Source organism: Homarus americanus, unplaced genomic scaffold, assembly GCF_018991925.1.
Source record: "Homarus americanus isolate GMGI-L3 unplaced genomic scaffold, GMGI_Hamer_2.0 scaffold59578, whole genome shotgun sequence".
Classification (NCBI taxonomy): Eukaryota; Metazoa; Arthropoda; class Malacostraca; order Decapoda; family Nephropidae; genus Homarus; species Homarus americanus.
Window position 1 is genome coordinate 1,207,316 of NW_024712913.1, and position 20,712 is coordinate 1,228,027.

The window sequence follows — 20,712 nt, forward strand, 5'->3', positions numbered from 1 at the left end:
GGTCGAAGGTACATTTGGATACTCAATTTGGTAAATTAACACAGCCTTGGCGTTGTATTCTCTCCATTCTCCTATTCAGTATTGCTAACCTTGCATTTAATATATCCCTACCAACACAAGTACGTATCTTATATTCCTACACTACATATACATCATAAAAATTTTAAGTGACTGAAATTTTTTTTTGCCATATTTGAAATCAACCCCAAAATCAATGAAGTGCAGCGTATTTGATCCATGTTACCGAACCCTTGTCAACTAGTGTTCAGTTGTATTGAGAATAGTTTTACATGATAAATATGATATATAAACATACGGAGCATAAATGAACCTAAACCTTGACAGGATATTACTACCTGGGTCTTTCTGCCCTTAAATGTATCATTCAGAATTTCAATCCAACTAGAAAAAAATACTAAAAGAAATTATTTTCCTTGATTATAGCATGTTCTGGACAAGTGTATAACGAGGAGTGCGGATAGTGTGAGGTTCAACTTCTACATCCTTGATGACACCTACTACTCTGTCCAAGACCGTAAGTGTTAGACTCTTTACATACATACATACATACATATATATATATATATATATATATATATATATATATATATATATATATATATATATATATATATATATATATATATATATATATATATATATATATATATATATAAGAGAGAGAGAAGACTCCTCTTGTCTCGGTAGGGTTGTCATATTGTTTAACACAAAATCGTAAAGATACTTTTTTGATTGTGTGGACGTAATAATCAATTGCATCTTTAATGTCGGCATTATATTTCTCGGTGTTGTTGCCTGAATTTCCAGGAGACAGAGCTTGTAGCAGAACACTTCAGGGCCATAATGGGAATAAGGAACCAGGTGTGTAGAGAGATAATTTCAAGACAATTGAGATTCATAATACAGTGCAACGTAGTATTTTGTTAGGCTTCCAAGTCCTCGGTACTGATGCCACTAGAGTAGAGAACAAAATGTAGAAGGTCATTAGGACGAGGAATTGCTATATAATGGAGTAATAAAATTTCCTTCAACTTTCTTGTTGATAGAAACAATTTGGTTTGTGAAAACTCTGCCAGCGTCTGTTGTATCATCCACGTCTTCTTGTTTTTATAGGGAACAGCTCAAGAGGTAACCTTTCCGCTCGGATTCCATACTCTGAAGATGGAACACTGAAGCAAGATGCGGTCGAGAAAATATCAGATGTGCAAGAGTGGAGGAGAAGTCGCCCACTTAACGTCATGGTCGAGGATGTTGTGACTAGTAGTAATGTGAGAGCGTCCTCTTGAATATATTTCGGCATGTTAATACTGGCCAGACTTCAGAGGGAGGGAGGAAGGAGGTGAGGGGGAAAGGAGGAGGGGGGGAGGAGGAGGGGGGGAGGAGGAGAGGAAAGGAGAGGGGGGAAGGAGGGGAGGAAATATTATCTTTGCCTTTTTTTTCTTTTTTTTTCTTTTTTTTAATCAAGCCTACGCCCGGGTTCTGTAGCCTCTCTTAAGGGAGTTGGGTATAGAAGTTAGAACATATTGCATCCAGGTAGGTAGCATCCAGTAGGTAGCAGGCAGCTATCAAACAGGGAGGTACTACCGCCTGGGAAGATATTGGAAGCATTATGTGTTGTCTAATGGTAGACCCTGCTGCCATATGGCATCACGAATATTGTGACCAAGTCCCAGGTTGCTGATCTGTCTTTCTGCCTCATTTACACACAATTGCAGGGTCTCAATTGTTTCTCTTACAATTGACAACACAACATACTATACATATAGCATTTCTCACTATTGATTATTGTTTTTCTTTTCTTTATTATCATTATTACAGTGTTATTATTATTATTATTATTATTTATTATTTTATTTTTATTTTTATTGTAAATTTTATTTACTATGAATTACTATTATTATTAAATTTTCGTCCCCCAGGCCCCGATGTGGGTCAGTGACCTGTGCCCGGGTGGGCTAATCCCCATAAAAGAAAAAAATATGTCTACACAATTTATCAGCTCCACCGCGTTATAATGTTTTTACTGCGTTTTATCATTTAATTCGATGCTTATTTTTTTTAAGGGGATTAGCCCACCCGGGCACGGATCAATGACCTAAATCAGGGTCTGGGGGCGAAGATATACTAATACTAATACTAATACTTATACTAATACTAATACTAATACTAATAATACTAATACTACTAATACTAATACTTATACTAATACTAATACTTATACTAATACTATTACTAATACTAATACTACTAATAATACTAATACTACTACTACTACTACTAATAATAATAATAATAATAATAATAATAATTTCATTGCCCCAAATTCGTGGAACGTCATAGGTAGTGAATTAATATCGCATGTGGTCGTGGATGACTGTATGTATGGTTAAGGTTAATACTTTATTTTGTTCTTATTTTATTATTGTCAAGTTGAAATTCATTGTTTTATTCCCATACACATAGATTTACCTTAGCTTCACAATGCTAGTTAAGTACTATTGGTGTTGTTGAGAATTACAAAGGATATTTTTTTTGCTATTGTCGGGCTTAGTGCTGTACAGTAATGTTTGGTCGCTGTTATTTTTTTTTTGTCAAAATTATACTCTTTTAGACAGAGCCCCCCAAAAAAGTACCGAAGACAACCTTTTAACTTTCATTGTTTGATTTAGCAGATACATGTTATTATGTTACTTTAAGAAATATATGTGGGGTGTGTTGTCCTCAGGTGCCAACGATTAGAGCTCTTAAAACATGATCTGTGTCAGCGACTGATGAAGGAAACATGGAACCGTTACGTGGGTTGCTTTTTCAAACTGCTCCTCTTAATCGAAGCTTTGTATGTGCTTATGCTCTCCTTCTACGTCAACCTTGCCTAGTAAGTGTTATTGCCGTTTTACACTTTGTATATTGACTGCACAGTGTCGTACGTTACACCACCATAGTGTCACCTAACCTTGTGTACACCCACACTAGCCACAAACACATCATGAACGGATGAACATAATTTGTCATTTGAACTTTCCATCCCGCTATCATCACACACACACACACACACACACACACACACACACACGTCGCCAGGATCAATCAATCCTCCAACTTACATTATGTAATAAAAGCAAGCATCTCCCACATCCCAGCGGATTTATAAAAGACTTGATATCTACTTTAAGTAAAAAAAAAATCAAACAACTAATCAGTCAAAAAACCTGCCGAAACAAAACTCACTCAACACTGATTACTCGACATTTCATGTAAATCCACAATGACAACGTGGATAAGATAAATCTTGATAAAATCACACGGGAAGATGGAAACAACGGAGTACCTTAGCTTTCGTCTTTATTCAAGACATCTTCAGAGGCAACTGGATTACATGGACAGAGAGAGGCTTAAATATACAGGGTGACCTAAAAACATGAGGTCAGGTCAAAATGATGACATCCACTAATCCCCACACCAACACACACGTAGAGGAGCTTAAGAGAAGGGAGGTGACGTGACTAGCCAAGTCAGGTCAGAAAAAAAGGGACCCACAGAATAACTATCATACATCTAGATCAAAGGTTTTCAAAGCATTTTTAACCTTGGGCCACTGACAAATAAATTTATGTAACATATAATCAGTTTTGAACTGACCATCACTAAGGTTTATTGATTTTAGTTCCTTAATCAAACTAGCTTCAACCAGAAGTCTTTCTGTGACACAAGATGATTTGAATACTTCTAAGCTTTTTTCCCAAGCAATGGGGTGATTATTATTCCTAACATGAACAAACAAGGCACTGCTTTCAGATGCAGTTCTGATATTATACTTATGTTGTTTGATTCTAAGCTGCAGTGTTTTTCCTGTCTGACCTACATAATTACAATTACATTTGCTACATGGAATACAATAAACACTTCCATTTACATGTTTGAATGTAAATGGAAGTGTACCGAAATGCTCTTGGGTGCATGTGTACCGAAGTGCTCTTGGGTGCATGTGTACCGAAGTGCTCTTGGGTACACGTGTACGGAAGTGCTCTTGGGTGCATGTGTACCGAAGTGCTCTTGGGTGCATGTGTACCGAAGTGCTCTTGGGTGCACGTGTACCTAAGTGCTCTTGGGTGCACGTGTACTAAAGTGCTCTTGGGTGCACGTGTACCGAAGTGCTCTTGGTGCATGTGGAAGTACCGAAGAGCTCTTGCGCATGTGCACATGTGTACCGAAGTGCTTGCGCATGTGCCGAAAGTGGGTGCACCGAAATGCTTTGTGCATGTACCGAAGCGGTCTTGGGCTACCGAAGTGTTTGCATGTGTACCGAAGTGCTCTTGGGTGCACGTGTACCGAAGTGCTCTTGGGTGCAGTGTACCGAAGTGCTCTTTGGTGCATGTGTACCGAAGCTCTTGGTGCATGTGTACCGAAGTGCTCTTGGGTGCACGTGTACCGAAGTGCTCTTGGGTGCACGCGTACCGAAGTGCTCTTGGGTGCATGTGTACCGAAGCGCTCTTGGGTGCATGTGTACAGAAGCGCTCTTGGTGCATGTGTACCGAAGTGCTCTTGGGTGAATGTGTACCGAAGTGCTCTTGGGTGCAAGTGTACCATACTGCTCTTGGGTGTATGTCTACCGAAGTGCACTTGGGTGTATGTGTACCGAAGTGCTCTTGGGTGCATGTGTACCAGAGTGTATTGGGTGCATGTGTACCGAAGTATTTATTTTCATACTCCGGAGTATGAAAATAAATGGAAAATAAAAACAAACAAAACAAAATTCGATGTCACACCCATAGCCAAATTCAAGCCAGCGCCATTGATGATCGACGACGAAGAGATTGAGTACTCTAAACAGGGCAGGTTGCTCGGCCTCATCATCTCTCGGACGGGCATTACTTCCCACGTGAAGGACAAACTAAATAAAGCCAAAGTCGCCGCAGCCAAATTAAAACGTTTTTATCTGATGCCTGAGAAGATACAAGTTCACCTGTACAAGGCGCTGGTGAGGCCTGTGTTGGAGTACCCACATATACCACTCGTCACACTCGGGAAGACTAGACTACAACAAGTACAGAGCTTCCAAAACAAGTGTTTGAGGTCAACCAGTGGCCAAGCACCACCCTACCAGGAGACAGTGGAAACCATTCACCTAAGAAATAAAACAGAGGCCCTCAACGTCAGGTTCTATCGCCTAGGGAAGAAGGTTTGGGACAAGCTCCTGGACGACCCTCACAGCCCAGACCACCTATGCGGGGAAGACATCAACGGAGGGTGACCCCACGCCTAGTGGCCCCGGAATCTGCCCGCACTACAACAACCCAACCCGCGACCCATCTATGTACGCCACAGTGATCCACCTTAGATTAAAACTTAGATGATATAAGTTCACATTTATCGAGTCACAATCTAGTGAGTCCATAACGTAATACAGTAAAAGATTTTAATAAGCTTGTAATTGTAAAATCAATTGAGTCATTGTCTACTAAAGTAAACATTGTGCAACCTCATCCTAAATCCTAGGCTAGCTTAGTTAGCCAACAAACTCTGTAATATGTAAAACAAGGGGTGTCGTCCCCCTCTGTTTAACTCATTAAACTTCTTTTCCAACCTTTTCCCCCACGACTATATGTTGCGACTTCTCTATCCCTCATGTCTGGCTGTGCCTTGAGCCCCATCACGCCTTCCATCCATTCCCCACCTTAACCTAAAAAAAAAAAATGGAACCAAGTAAAAATTAGGATACCTCAAGGATCTCTCTTCGGACCAATATTATTGGTTATTTTGATAAATGATTTTCCAGGGCCTGTAGGATATGATTGCGAGCTTTTCTATATGCATATGATACTTTTGGGGGGAGTAGGTAAAATAAAGAATTTGGGTTATTATATTAAACTACAAAAAGACGTAAATGAAATGAAGATGGCTAATTCATTTTCACCCCAGTAAATGCAAACACTGTATATGAATATTGCTGGCAAGAGGAAAAGATTTCTGAGAAAAGCCTTCCAAGAACTGCTAGAAGCACTTTGGGGTAAAAGTGGGAAAAACGTCAGCTTTTTAGCTTTATTTTGGCATGCTGATTAGAAACATATAAATGGTTTCCACGCTCAATTTCGAGATCTTAGACTGTAGTGCATTAGCTTGAATGCTGATTTCAGTTATTTTTAGTGACTATATATGATTTATCTTATCATATAAGCTGTTTTCAAAATATTATTTTTATTTTTTAGATTTTGAGCTACAGACAGTTTTTAAGCATTAACTTATTTGGAGTAAGAGTCGTGAACTCTTTGAATAAACCTACCATAAAATTTTGTGACAGCACCAACTCCTCTAACTCCTTGAGGTTCAGACTTAACCAACACTGGCACATGTACAGTCGTACAATTACATACATGAATCCGCACATGCCTGGTACTAGCCAGTAGTGCATAAGGGAATTGCACTATTGCGCGACCGGATATTAAGTTGGTAAGTGGCGAAGAAAATCAGGTAAAGTATTTTGAATAAAAGTCCAAAATGGGCAAATTGTGATTGGTGTATACAAATTACCTAGTAAGTTCCACATAAAAAATGGATTGAAATACTATTTTAAGTTTCTCATACTGTATTGATATGAACTCCGTTTGTTTCATTAATATTGGTGACTTGTGTGATTTCATAATGTAAGCATGGCAGATTCACATATAACTGAAAAAATCTTTAAGCCCAACAAACAGGATAAAATGTAACCAAATATCACACGCCAGTCATACCGCTTTACAAGGCATCACTGAATCACGTCTTATTATATTGTAATGTGTCGCAACCCTGACAAGTCTGAGCTACAGAATGATAGTGACAAATTTAACCTTGGAAATAATCTGATCTTTACAGGAAAACGTCCATCCGTCCGGTCACCACTAGAATCCTCCAGTAACACTCGACTTAAAAATTTGAAGATCAGGCACTGAAAAATTGTTACAAGCTTGGGTCATGATAACTTACCAAGACTTACCGAGATATTACATTGGGTGCCAATAATCTAAGCTCGATATTTTAACCCATCAACAGATACTGTTTTGTGGCATTATTGTTTGGAATGAAGTGGTAAGGGTGGACGGTGTGTTGAATCTCTGATTGTAAAGGTCAGAGTAGTTGAGCAGCTTGGAAGGAAAAGTGTATACAGTGTAGTTGGAATTGGTTGAGGGGAAAAGTGGCGAATTAAGTTTTTAGTGAGAGGTAGATGTGGAGTTGGTGTTGTGGAGTGGGTGGGCTTTGGGACGGGAGGGGGGGGTCGGGGCCGCCTGTTGGGATCCTGTCAAGTGTGAGTTCCCTAGGGCCTTGGACCCAAATTAACCAAAGATCTCTCTGACTCTTGTCTCGCTGCTTTGGGTTCTCCGCCATGTGATCTGTGAGTGTAACTCAGGTCTGTATCCCCCCTTAAGAAAAACAGGTGAGGGCTCCAACCGCCGTCGTAACTGTGTTGACCCAAGGGTGGGACCTAGGGCTGCAGTGTCTGCGTTCTCGTCTTAAAAAAATGAGTGGAACCTCAACAAATTCAGTGCTGTGTGCTGTGAGGGAGTCTAGTTGATTAGTGCGTCTATTGTTGCAGAGTTAGTGTTGTAGGAAAGGCGGGTGGAGATTTAACGAGATGATGAAGATGAGGGTGTGTCTGGGGTGGGCATGGAGAGGGGGTGAATATCGTGCCGGGGTTGCCTGTGGTCTCAGCCCGGAGTCTAGTATCGGGAGTGTAGTAGTAGTAGTAGCAGTAAAAAAGCAAGTGACAGGGGTGAAGAAGGTTCAATGGAAGGGTATAGGGTGTATAGAAGGGAGTTGTAAGAGTAAAAATGGGTTTAACACAGCTTGCCTGGCGGAAGTAGGGTTGTTTTAGGATTGTCAGCAGTAGAAGCACCACTACCACCCTGCCCGGCAGCAGAGGGGACTGCGAAGGGTAGGAAGGGTTTCCTTGTGAGATCGTGGCAAAAGATAACCCTCCCTAGACCAGCATCCGCCAGTAGGGTCGGCGGAATATGAAATCTAACCCTTACAAAACCCATATATGGGATAGGGTAGGCTGTCTAGTGCCTGTGCCGGCAAAGCGACCAGCCAACCAGAATCTAGCTCAAAGAAAACCACCCACAACACCTTACACACTATTAGCTTTACTAACATAGTCCGCCACCTCTTATCTCCAATTTTTTTCAATTTCCGATGTGTTTAGTATGACGGGGTTCCTGTTTCTTTATCTGTATGGGAGCAAAATATTGTCAAAGTATTCCTGCTGTTATACCATCACTCCCCTTTATCAAGAATTTGCCACGAGTCAAATAAGAGGTGAGGCTTGATCGTGAAAGCATCAAGAAACAAACCCCTGCCACTAGTGGTCACAGCAACAAGCAGGGTAAACACTATAATGGCTCTGATGTTATATTCACCAGGTTCTTAATAAGCCTCATTAACTCATATTGAGGAGGAATCATACACTGCATAATTTCTTAACGTAATAAAATTAGGGAATGTATTTACAAAGACAAGTAAAGGAACAAATGAAATACAAATAATCACAGTTTAAATTAACCTAAACCCACTTGCCTCCATATACATATATCCTGAGTCGAGACCAAGTGTGCCACACTTGAACCACACTTTCTCACCAGCCAGGCTCTCTCCACTCACCGGCTGGGCTGGTATACCAAATCATAATTGTGTCCGTCATTCACTTATTCAAAAACAGTTGAAAAGAATGATAATAGATTTGTCAGACATGAACGTCCACTTGTGAAGCCATGCTGGGAATCATTGATCAATTTGTTTTTCCTGAGGTGATTTCGAGTTGAGTTTTGAGATTATTGTTTGCGGTAATTTGCCTACAACTGATCTTAAACTAATTGGACAGTAGTTAGAGAATAGTGATCTATCTTCCTTCTTGAAAATTGGTATCGCATTCGCTATCCTCAAGGATTCTGGTACTTCACTGGTTTTTAATGACATGTTAAACAAGTTTGCTAGGGGCATAAGTTCTTCTTTACATTTCTTCACATCTTCGTATATTGTTGGTGCCTCGGGTATCATGTTTAAATTTCCGGTTGTGAAGACTGGTGAAAAATATCTGTTCAGATTATTGCTCATTTCTCCATAGTTATCAGTTGGTTAACTGGTATCTGAACGTATTGATCCAATCTTGTTTCGTGTTTTAATTCGATACATTTGGGTTTGACTTCCCCTTCCTTGCTACCTTCAGATCATTATTCCTTTTTGTTTTTCATATCTTGGTCTTGACAGTTACTACTGTCGGGGGTAAATGTCACCATGATTGATTCTCCTACCTATAGCCTTCCTTTGTCCAATAAAATTCTTCAAATTATTATTTATCCATTTGGTGTCATTGTTATTTGATCTGAGTTGTCTGTATGGTATGTTCTGCCTTTGTGCATTAATTAACTCATTATTTAAGTTGTTATGGAACTCGTCAACCTCTTAACTCGTGATTAGGTCACCCTCTACAGTCATATTTTGTGAGGTTATCGTTGTCAGGTCACCTAGTAAAGTGAGGTCACCCTCTGTAGGTACAATCAAAGACAAAAGTCGTGTCGCGGTTTTGTCCGAAGATTAAATATAACTCGTGAAATATTATGGGAGCCCCCGACCACAAGGCAGAGCGCACCAAAAGTTTCGCCCTTCGGCATATGTTTTCACCAAATTTCACGACACGACTTTTGTCTTTCATTGTACATTAGAATTAAGGTCACGTTATTTACCACCTCAAGTGAGGCCAAGTAATTCATCCACAATCGTAACACCCTTTCTCTCAGCTGCCTTTTCCACCTAACAATGTTTGCACTTCTGAAATCTGGGACTTTATTGGAATTTTCCTTGCAATTGACATTAAGATCTACTTTGAATCACTTCTTTGTGATCGCTGTTCGCTAATTTGCTCCCTACATCGACATTACTAATGAGATTTTCTCTATTTGACAGAACTAAACCTAAAATATTATTTCCCCGGGTGGGTTCGGCTATATGTCGACTAGGAAACAGTCCTAAACTGTTTCAAGAAAATCCTCTGATACTGAGTTACCCGTAAGTTCGGTCCAATCTATTTGACTAAAGTTAAAGTCATCTACTATACAGACTTTGCTATGTCTGGATGCCTTGTGTATTCATCCCAAATAAGTTGCTCATTAACCGTATCGAGATAAGGAGGTCTATATATAACTCCGATGCTTAATTTTTTCTTACCATCCGTTAATTCTATTCAAATTATCTCTGTATTCAGTTCAGTTTTTATTTCCTCATAGATTTCACACTTCAAATTATCCCTAACATAGATTACTACCTTTAATTTGATATTCGACAGGTAACTCACCTGAGTATAAATTGATCCATGTTTCAATGAATCCTATTACATCGATTTCTCCAGTACATACCAACGCCCTGACATCATCCATTTTATTTCTCATACTTCTACCGTTTGTATAGTAAACATTTTAGTTAATCGTGATCTGAGTCCTCTCACTGTCGCATTTAACTCTCTGCTTAATTTAGCTTTTCCATCATTCCCAGAACAAATTTTTTGTAACCTTTCGTTATGCTTACCTGTGCCCACTGTAGTCTCCTCGACCCCCATGGTCACATGTTCCCCTAGTAGTTTAAAGACTTCGACATCTTTTGAACTGCCCTCTCGAGAGAGCCATCCAGGGGTGCCACCCCATCCCTAGCATAAAGGTCCCTTCTGCCTTAGAAGTTGTCCTAGTCGTCAATGAATGGAACTGATATTGACTTGCAATATCTGTCAAGATGGCCGTTGACACCAACTGCCCTTGACAACTCTCCTTCTAGGCAGGACACCACATATGATGATGATCCCTCTCTCCCTCCCTTCTTCCTAATCCATCCTTGAACTTATCAAGGAGCTCCCCACTCCCACACCGGCCAATATCATTGCCTCCTGCACTGAGGCAGATAATGGGTTTGTTCCCATTACCAGATATGACATTGCCCATCTTGTTTATTATATCACTTACCCAGCTCCTGGCAAACACACACTCCTCTTATTTCTGTCTTTAGCACAGAAAGCTCGATCTAGGTAACTAACCTGAGAATCCCCAGCAATTAAAGTTTTCGTACCTTCCTTGTCAGCCTTGTCCTTGAGTACTGTATGTTACCAAAAAGGTGGTTAATCTTTTAGTGAAAGAAGGTGGAACGGGGATCCTCAAATAAAAATGGAACATATTAAATTCATGAAGATAATCATGATTGCAATTCCAATGCAAAACAAACAAATAGTCGATTATGATGATTGAAAAGTGTAATGTATTGTAATTGCCATAATTACAGATTATGATTACCTCTTGTATACTATGCTAGACAAACTCTTAATCAGCTTCATGCAAACAGCGAAGCGTCGTAAATTCTCCGATTCAGGAAATGGTCCAATCATAGCTTATTACAGCTGTGTCACTAACGATTAAAACTTACTGTCACGTTTTCTGTGTCCTTCAGCACGGTTATCGCCGAACATTGCCTCACGCTGTTACGTAACTGTAATCGCGAGAGGCTGAGACGGAGTTGCCATGTTACCAGTTGCCGGTGTGACCACGTGTAGGACGTTATTCCGCGATATTCGTGGTGATGGGTGCTAAGGAGAAGGCTCAATACTACAGATGTCTATGAAAGCGGGTTTGGATGCGAATGATAAAATGTGAAAGAACTCTGGCCATCGCCGCGGGCGACTTGTGGTACTGTGGAGCACAAGGGAACCGAAAACTGCTTGTTACATGTCCAAATTAAAAAGAAAATTTTTTTAAACCGAAACATATAACAATGCTTCATGTTTAGCAAGGGACGGGAGAATGGAGGTGCATTGTTTTATATTTATTTTTTAATTTCTTATTTCACCACTTATCAGCTTATTAGCCGTTGGTCGGTTCTTTGTTATGATCTCTACTGTCCAATGTTAGTACAGGTGGAAACCAGAGTACCGAGAAAACCTGCAATGTTTAGTGGGATCACACTGTATCACACCCTTCTTACATGTGTCCCATCTGGCCAGAGATTGAACCCAGGACAATGTACAGGGAGACAGGATTCGAACAGAGCTTGGGATAAAAAAAAATCAATTCATCTCCAAAAATTGTAAAAAACCGCGTTTTTCTTTTTTTCAAGGGCATTATCTGAACCAATTACAGGTGAAACAGGATATTATATAGACATAGCAGTGCAGCACAAGTGTGGTGTGCACATTGACCAGCAGTCTATCTTGGTGCGTGGTAGAGTCATGTACTGAATAATGAAGTAAATTATTTTCATGTTCAATATTAGCTTTAATATTAATTTTAAATGTTTCCTTCAGTTCTCAATATTGTACACTCACTGCCTTCTAACTTCAGACCTTCAGGTATACGATCCCATATGTCATCCTTTAGCTTGGTTGTCATGTAGTCAGGATGGCTAGTGTCATACAGTACCCTTCGACTCCTAACAGCCTCTATACGCTCCTCCGCCATATACAAAATCGACGATTTTATGTCTTGAAACTATTTCAACCACTACGCTGCGCTTGCTCTGCGCTGCCCTCCGTCCTAATGTGCGGTGCCTGTAGCTTGAAATAACTAGACACAAGCGTCTCCTGTGCTCTTTGTTATATTTTTAACTTAATTTTCATCACAGTAACTGAATAATGTACATTACTGCTGGTTTATCTACTAAATATGAGTAAAAAGGTGACGGAAAACTCCTATTGGAGAAGTCTTTAATTTATCTTACAAAATGCGCACACAGGAAGCTTTATCTCACCCAACTCTGCTGCTCGGGCTTGAGCTCAATGCTGTCGTCACACGTTCATCTTAGTGTGGGTTGAACTGCCGACAGGAGTAGTTGACTACAGGAAAATTCATCAGTTACATAGAATACTTTGTTACTGAAGGAACTTTATTTTGTTTTGCTTTTTCAAATAAAGAAAAAAGTGTTGATATATTGGGTTTTGAGTTTTGTTGCAGAGGAAGGCAAAAACTCCAAGATTTGCTGGAAAAGATGGGATGCACACGGCTAACACGACGTATTTTACAGGTAAGAATTAAAAGTGTACCAACAATACTTGTACTCAGCTGAAGAATGTTCTTAATTTTTTTAGTTATTTCTTAAGTATGTCCACAGTTGGATATATATATATATATATATATATATATATATATATATATATATATATATATATATATATATATATATATATATATATCATAATCCACAATGAAAACGTGGATAAGATAAATCTTGATAAAATCACACGTTGTTTCCTTTTCCCGTGTGATTTTATATATATATATATATATATATATATATATATATATATATATATATATATATATATATATATATATATATATATATATTATTTGTTTTTAATTCTTAAAATCTCAGCTTTAGTCTTGGTACCACTCATCATCTAATTATAGTTAAAAAATGAAATATCTGACAATTTTCACTCATTTGGATAACCAAGGGATAATGTTCTTGAGGGGTAAATTCTACGTATATTTAACACCTTGAATACAATGACAACCCCACTAGTAAGATGATTTAACCCTTGAGTACGATGATTTTGACTCAATGTGTTTAAGGATAAAGTAGCCTTATGTATTTATGCTGCCTCTAGAACATTCTAACTTATGGTGCATTGTACTTAGGAATAAATTTTGTCTCGTTAATTGTTGTTTTCCTTCTGGTATATAAAATATGTGAAATGTTATTTCCAATATAATGTTACTTATTTGGGAATACAGCAAATGATGATTCCACAGAAGCACCCGAGACAAGATTTGGTGAACATATTGCAGGAGCTAAGCGAGAATTCAAGACCAGTAGAAGAACGACTAAGTGAAATAAAGGAGTTACTTCAACAGCACCCGGATATTGTCAAATACTGCGGCAGCCAGAAATATCCCGCCATGCATACTGCAGCTATAAACGATGAGTCTCAGTAAGCAACGTTGAGAGTGAGAGAGAGTTTTGTTGTCCTTTTACACATGTTTACCATAGGAATGTGTTTATAATATTTAGATGACAATAATGTTTAAGCATAGGTACCCTAACTATAAAACAATAACTGAATCCAACGTCTTATTTTAGTATCGAAAGAAAAAAACTAAATATTCCTTCATTACACGAAACATATGACAGTCTAAGAAAGCTCATGGAACCCAATATCTTAAGAAATTTTGTGATAAATCTTGGTTTGCAACAACTTTATACATTTTAATCTAATTTGCAGAGTGATGGAGCTGCTGATCCAACATGATGCTGATATAGAAGCAAAGGACGCCACGGACCACCGCACTCCTCTCTTTTTCACCATCACAAAGCAGTCCATTAGATGTTTCCAGCTACTGCTTGAGAAGTGAGTTCCCTTACTCCCCTTTAAATACGACTTTTTTGTAAGACGAGAAACACTAAAAATCTGCTACGATTCTCTCTCTCTCTCTCTCTCTTGCTTTTTTTCATATTCACCTGAACCGCCAGCTGATGTATGGGTTCCCTGCGTTCGCTGTTTTGCTGAGTATAAGTAGCTTTCGTGTGTACGATCACCCCCCAAAATCCGCCTCGGAAACGAGAACAACCCCCCCCCTCCCCCTCCGCGAAATCTTTGGTGATGACAGGTTTGCTATTATCTTCTCTTAATATGCTATTGCCATTATTGTGCAAAGACTTATGTTACTTAACCCTTTCGCTGCAATTCCCACAATTGCCACTTTATTCTGTCTACCGCCAGACGATTTTATTCAGCTTAGGGTAACCTCCCGCAGCGAAAGGATTAAAGCCCTTAGTTATAGCAAAGATAACGGTGTTAATCATTTGTCTTCTAATCATTTTTGTCGAGTCTCAAGTTGTCGTTCTTTTTATTTGACAATTCGAAAGTCAATTTTCAATTTCGTACCGATACATTTTTTCGTTCACATATTGCTTTAGTACAATGTTTAATTGTTCTGAAACTGAAAGTGTAACTGTTAAGGTACAGTAAAATAAGCCTTACTCATCCCTCATTTGGCTGAGTCCGCCTCAATCTCACTGGATAACTATACGCTACCACTGTTACACGATCGAAGCTCTTTTGAGAGTCTACCTCACCCTCTTACCCCACAACTGTGTGAGGTCTCGGTCACAAGGGAAGGTTCAGTATATTTTTGCTCGTATTTCAAACTATTTTCACCTGACAAATGCTGAGCGAAGTTGACACTAGTGAAGAAGATATAATCTGTGAAGAAATGAGCTTCCTCAAATACTTCAGCTGACGTTATGTATAGTATGAATCATGTTGTGGTTCACTACCTGGGTTCCTCCGAACTTTTAGGTCCAACAGACTGATATCAAGAGTTCCAAAAGAAAAAATGGTAATGGCGCATTTAATCAAATAAATGAAAATAGTTCACTGTTACGTCCACACACTTTTCTACAAACGCCTTGAAAAGTCACGTGTAATGACAAAACTGCGCCAACACGTGAACTTTGCTACCAAGAGCCAAGAGCGGATTTGACCAACGCAGTGGAGTGGCTGAGTGAATGAGGCGCGTTGGGTGAATCTAGAGCTCTTCATTAATTTCGTGATATTCTGCAATTGCAAATAATATTAAAAATTAAGTGTTGATCTATAGCAGTGGTTTTTAACCTTTTTGATCCCAAAGGGTCTAAGAACATATTTTTCTTTTCAAATTCAATTTTACCGCCTTCATTACCTTTCTAGATCCAAATAAACAAACTCAGTGCAAATGTAATATTTCTAGAAATTCAATTGCATTTCATCTAGAAGCCTTTGTATTCTTGGTGAGGTCGAAGAAAGAGCACACTACATGCCATTATGTTGTCAGCATGTTTCCATCGTCTTCACAGTGACAAGTCTGACAAAGATACTGTAGGTGGAAGAAAAAAGCAACAGCCACTCACTTTCTGACTAAGTTTTGGGTAAACGGGCAAATATTTCCCCGAAGACTTTTCCAATAGTAGGGTTTTGAAATTATCTTTGGCAGATGAATTTAATTTCATTCCCAGAAACTTTCCTCCCAGATTCTGAAGGTTTGACAAATTTGGAGAAAATTTTTAAAAATTAAGGTCATCAATAATTTGAGATGTTCACATATTCAATACAGTATTATCGGTTCTATGACAATTCAACCTCCTTTTCAACTCAACCCGTCAATTCAACATCTTTATATATGCAGCTTTTCCCAAAAATGCCTTAAATTAATTTGGATTTGGAGACCCTGACACGACGGTAACACTGTACCAGCTCAGTCAAGCAGAACTGCAGCTCTGATACGTGTTCAAACAACGACATTGTTCTTACATTTAATTTTTATGTTAGTCTTTCCTTTACTTTTTTCTATATCTTCGAAAAAATCCCTATTATCCTCGTTGGGGGACCCTGGAATAGAATTTCAACTCTGGCAATACTAAATGAAGTTAAGACAGAGTAATGAATGCCAAATTTTCCCTATCCTACGCTGACACGCCCATCTTTTAATTATTGTGAACTGCGAATCTATTTCATTGGGAATATATATTTTGAGTCAAATATATATTCAATCCGTTTCGACCTTCAGGTTAACAACCGCCGATCTACTGTAGAATGATAATTGAACCACATTGATAATGTTGACATATTAAAGTGAAAAAGAAAAAAGTTAAAACGACCAGCGGTGTTTGCTGTTATTTCGCCACCCTCGCACATTTATTCCTTATTCACCTAATGGGCACTCAGTAGAGGCGGCCATGCCTATGGAAAAGAGCCCAGTGGCCTTTGTAGGACCCGTCCATTGTTCTTGATAGTTTTGCCTCCAGGGCTATTTTGAAGCCCATTACTGTTCTCGATTCCACAGCTTCAGCTGGTAGACTTCCATAGGTCTACCACCCTATGTTTGAAGAATTATTTCTTTATGTTCGTCGTGCATCATAACTTAATTGGCGAGTTGAGAGTTGTATCCCACTGTGTTGGTGGCTTGTGGGATCAGTAAAGTAAATGGGCCAGGTTCATGTTTCTATTCCTTTCAAGATTTTATGTCTCTATGAAATCTGCCCTGCTGTGTCTCGTCTTAAGAGTTGCTCATCCTAAGGTCCTCAGTCTACTTGAATAATCGAGATGACTTAAGTAGTTCCTGATTCATCTTCGCCACAGTGTTGCACCTTTTCTAGGGATGCTAGGTATTTATGAAGGTAGGGTTTCTCCGCTTCTATACAGTAAACCAAACTGGGACGTACATGCGATTTATAAAGCTGAAGGCAGAAGGAGCTTATTCATATCTTTGAATTCGAAAGTTCACTTTATAATTCCCAAATGTCGTTTTGCTGTTATCACTGATGCCCCCAGTTGTTACGCTACCTTCATTGACTGATCTATCACAATGTCTAGAATTTGTCCTTATCAACAGCATCCTGGAAAGTGTTATCAACAGAATAGTTGTGGTTAGGGTTATTGTATCCTACATGCAGTCATAAATTTCGTAATGTTAAAGAGCATTTGCCGGCCTGTAGACCATTTTAACAACTCGTGCAGCTCTTTTTGCATTGTTGCGACATTTTCCCATATAATAAAGATGCATACACAAATTGCATCTAGTAGCAAACTAAACTGTTATGTCCTGAACTAAGCAAACAATGTACTGGACATACTCTTAAAACTCAACACGACAATATACTGACCACTGGGGGTCTGATAAACCCCCTTTATGACCTATACTCTGTAATCCTTTTTACACTCTATCGCCCACAGGATGAGAATGGGGTGCACAATAAACTAGCTGCTGTCCGCTGCAAAACTCACAATTTATTTTCCCATGATAAGCCAACCTATACCATTAGGTTCACAAGTATCACGTCCTCATTTGTAGTTATTCTAGCGTCTAACTCTTGAGAGGAGGAAGGGTATCCAAGTCATTCACCTCGATCATATAAATGGGATTACAGGATTCAATTTTACATTTATGGCTGTATGAGTAATCGGTGAGTGCGAAGTGATTTGCGAAAACAACCTCGGTAATGGGTATGTATTAACGGAACTACTGATTGCATCCCAACTCACCTATTCGGTCATTCATATCCAATACCAATTATTTGTCAGGCATCAAGGGTCTCGAGGCAGCGCTCAAATGGTCTCGTCGTAAAAACCGCTTTAATCAAGTCGATGGATAGAAAAGAAATAGTAGTCAAAGATAAACAGAAAAGTTAATTTAATTTATGAAGATCGTTTAGGTGGTGGAAAAGATGTTGAGGGAGTGAATTTGCAAACAAAGTGATTAAGATTAACTTTAGAGAGCATGTATGAGATAGAGGTCAATAATATGATCTATTTTTCAGAGGCGCGAATGTTAATGCAGTTGGGCGAGACGGTAAGAGTGTTCTTCATGTAGCAGTTGAACATAATGTAAAACACGGGAAGATGGTACGTGAGTTGATACGACGAGGTGCCTCCCTCAAGTACACTATAGTCAAGTCTGGTTATACACCCATACACACAGCTGCCTGTATTGGCGATTATGAGCTATTAAAAATGTTTTTGAAACATGATCGAAATGCAGCAAACTTTTGTGATAGGAAGGGTAATGTACCACTGCATCTGTCAGCGGAGAAAGGTCATAAATATTCTTGCAATATTCTCCTGCAATACGGAGCTAATATTGATGTGAACAATAAAATGAAGGAAACGCCATTGCACTTAGCTGTCAAGGGTAGCTTTATATCTACGTGTGAGGAGCTACTGATAAGTCATTGCAATATCAATTCTGAAGATAAAGATGGCAACACCGCCTTACTTAGCAGTACTGCATCAAACAAACGTTGCTCAAAAGATATCCTAGAGCTTCTTTTGCAACACAAGGCGGATATATATGTGAAAAGACCCAATGGAGATTCCGCCTTGCATCTTGCTGCTAAGGCAGGATATCCAGACAAATGTTTACTGCTTGTACAAGCAGGTGCAGACTGCAACTTGCAGAACGTCAATGGCATGACCCCATTACACTATGCAACCAAAAAAGGATTTACGGAGTGTAGTGCTGTCATCCTCAATTTGCCATTAAATGGTGATTCAAATCAATATTTTATACCAGTGAACGTTTTGTGTGAAGAAGAAGAAGAAGAAGAAGAAGAAGACGAAGGAAAGGAGAAAGATGTAGTCTGTGGAGGACGTGCTCAGTGTACGGTGTTTCATAGTTCAGTTGATGTTAATGTTAAAGATAATGATGGTAAAATGCCCATACATTATGCTGTTGAGAAGGGCTCAAAAGAGTGTGTTATGCAGCTCCTCAAGAGAAAAGCGAATATTGTAATTGCAACTCCAGATGGTGACACACCTCTGCACCTTGCAGCTCGTGCAGGCCTTGATGAATGTTGCAAATGCTTCATAAAAAGAAGGGCTGCAGTCAATGCCGTAAATAAACAAGGGAAGACACCAATCCATCTAGCTGTAGAAAGTAATTCGGTGGCTTGCTGTCAAGTATTGGTAAAGGGAGGAGCCAACATCAATCACGCAGACTGTGATAAATTAACACCTCTGCACATTGCGGTTAAAATTGGTGCAACTGGTTGTTGTGAATTCTTAATTAAAAAGAATGCTAACCTATCTATAACTGAGGGGAATGAGAAAACACCACTTCACTGGGCAGCCTCCGAGGGACATCTTGAATTGTGTGAAATGATGATTAATAGTGGCAAAGACTGGCAACTTTTCAAAAAGGATGACCAAGGCATGATTCCCCTTATGACTGCCTTCAGAGAAAAACATGATGAAATATTCTGCTGCTTACTTAAGAAGATGTGCGAACTGTGTGAACGGAAAAGTAACAACAAAACCCAATCATATCCTAAAATCGGTTCTGTGAACGACCTTCTCGCTACAAGCATTCGTGAAAAGCGCCCGTAAGTATACAGTGTATTACATTATTAAATCTACCACGAGAATTTGACATAATGGATAAAAAAAAGTACGTTATCTTTTATTAAAAAAGAAATACTTTAGATTCTGAAAAAAAATTCGATATTGATAGTTAAACTGACTGGTATGAGATCCATACAAAATATTTGTGGGGTATAATAAACTAACAAGTCTGGCTGCAAAATTTAGGGTAATGTAATGGTTAAAATGTTTAACTTCATATATTAGACAGGAAACAGACATGAATTAATCAATACTAGAGCCGAGATACTGGGTGTCCACCGTTATTGCTGATCTGCAAGAAACCCCAACTTAATATACAACACGCAGGTATGAACACATGCAAAATACAATTTAAATATTTAATCTAAATCGACATATTTTTTTCTCAACAGCAGCGTTATAGCGGCAATCATCAAGAGCGCACTGTGGGAAGAAGCCCTCGCCCCAATGCATGTGAAGGAAAGGGCAGTAAACCTGGAACAGTTAATCCGGCACTACCCAACACTAGCTAAGGTCAGATGAATGGTTTATACACATACATACATACATACATACAAATACATACATACATATATAGATATATACATACACACATATACATGCACACACATAAATACGCACAAATACATACGCACACACACAATTACGCACACAAACACATACGCCACGGATCTGGCAGTTGTCCAGGAGGCCGTTGACAAACGTCAACTTCTCCTTCTGGCGGCCCTACATGGAGATTGTGCTGATGCTCGCTAGAGGTCAGTCTACTTGAATAATCGAGATGACTTAAGTAGTTCCTGATTCATCTTCGC

The 20,712-nt window shown here is 39.1% G+C and overlaps 2 protein-coding genes across 2 annotated transcripts; both read left to right on the plus strand.

The window, feature by feature from the left end:
• Positions 1 to 444: 444 nt before the first annotated feature.
• On the plus strand, positions 445 to 3,337 carry LOC121864439 (transient receptor potential cation channel subfamily A member 1 homolog; the record flags this gene model as incomplete). The annotated part of the gene is given in 4 exon segments (XM_042363465.1): positions 445 to 535; positions 829 to 882; positions 1,135 to 1,267; positions 2,747 to 3,337. Coding segments are annotated over 4 exon segments (429 nt in total), but the record flags the coding sequence as incomplete, so codon positions are not given.
• A 9,366-nt stretch (positions 3,338 to 12,703) lies between these two features.
• Positions 12,704 to 20,413, plus strand: LOC121864417 (serine/threonine-protein phosphatase 6 regulatory ankyrin repeat subunit A-like; the record flags this gene model as incomplete). The annotated part of the gene is given in 5 exon segments (XM_042363445.1): positions 12,704 to 13,047; positions 13,779 to 13,957; positions 14,249 to 14,374; positions 18,322 to 19,881; positions 20,293 to 20,413. Coding segments are annotated over 5 exon segments (2,022 nt in total), but the record flags the coding sequence as incomplete, so codon positions are not given.
• Between the last annotated feature and the right edge of the window lie 299 nt (positions 20,414 to 20,712).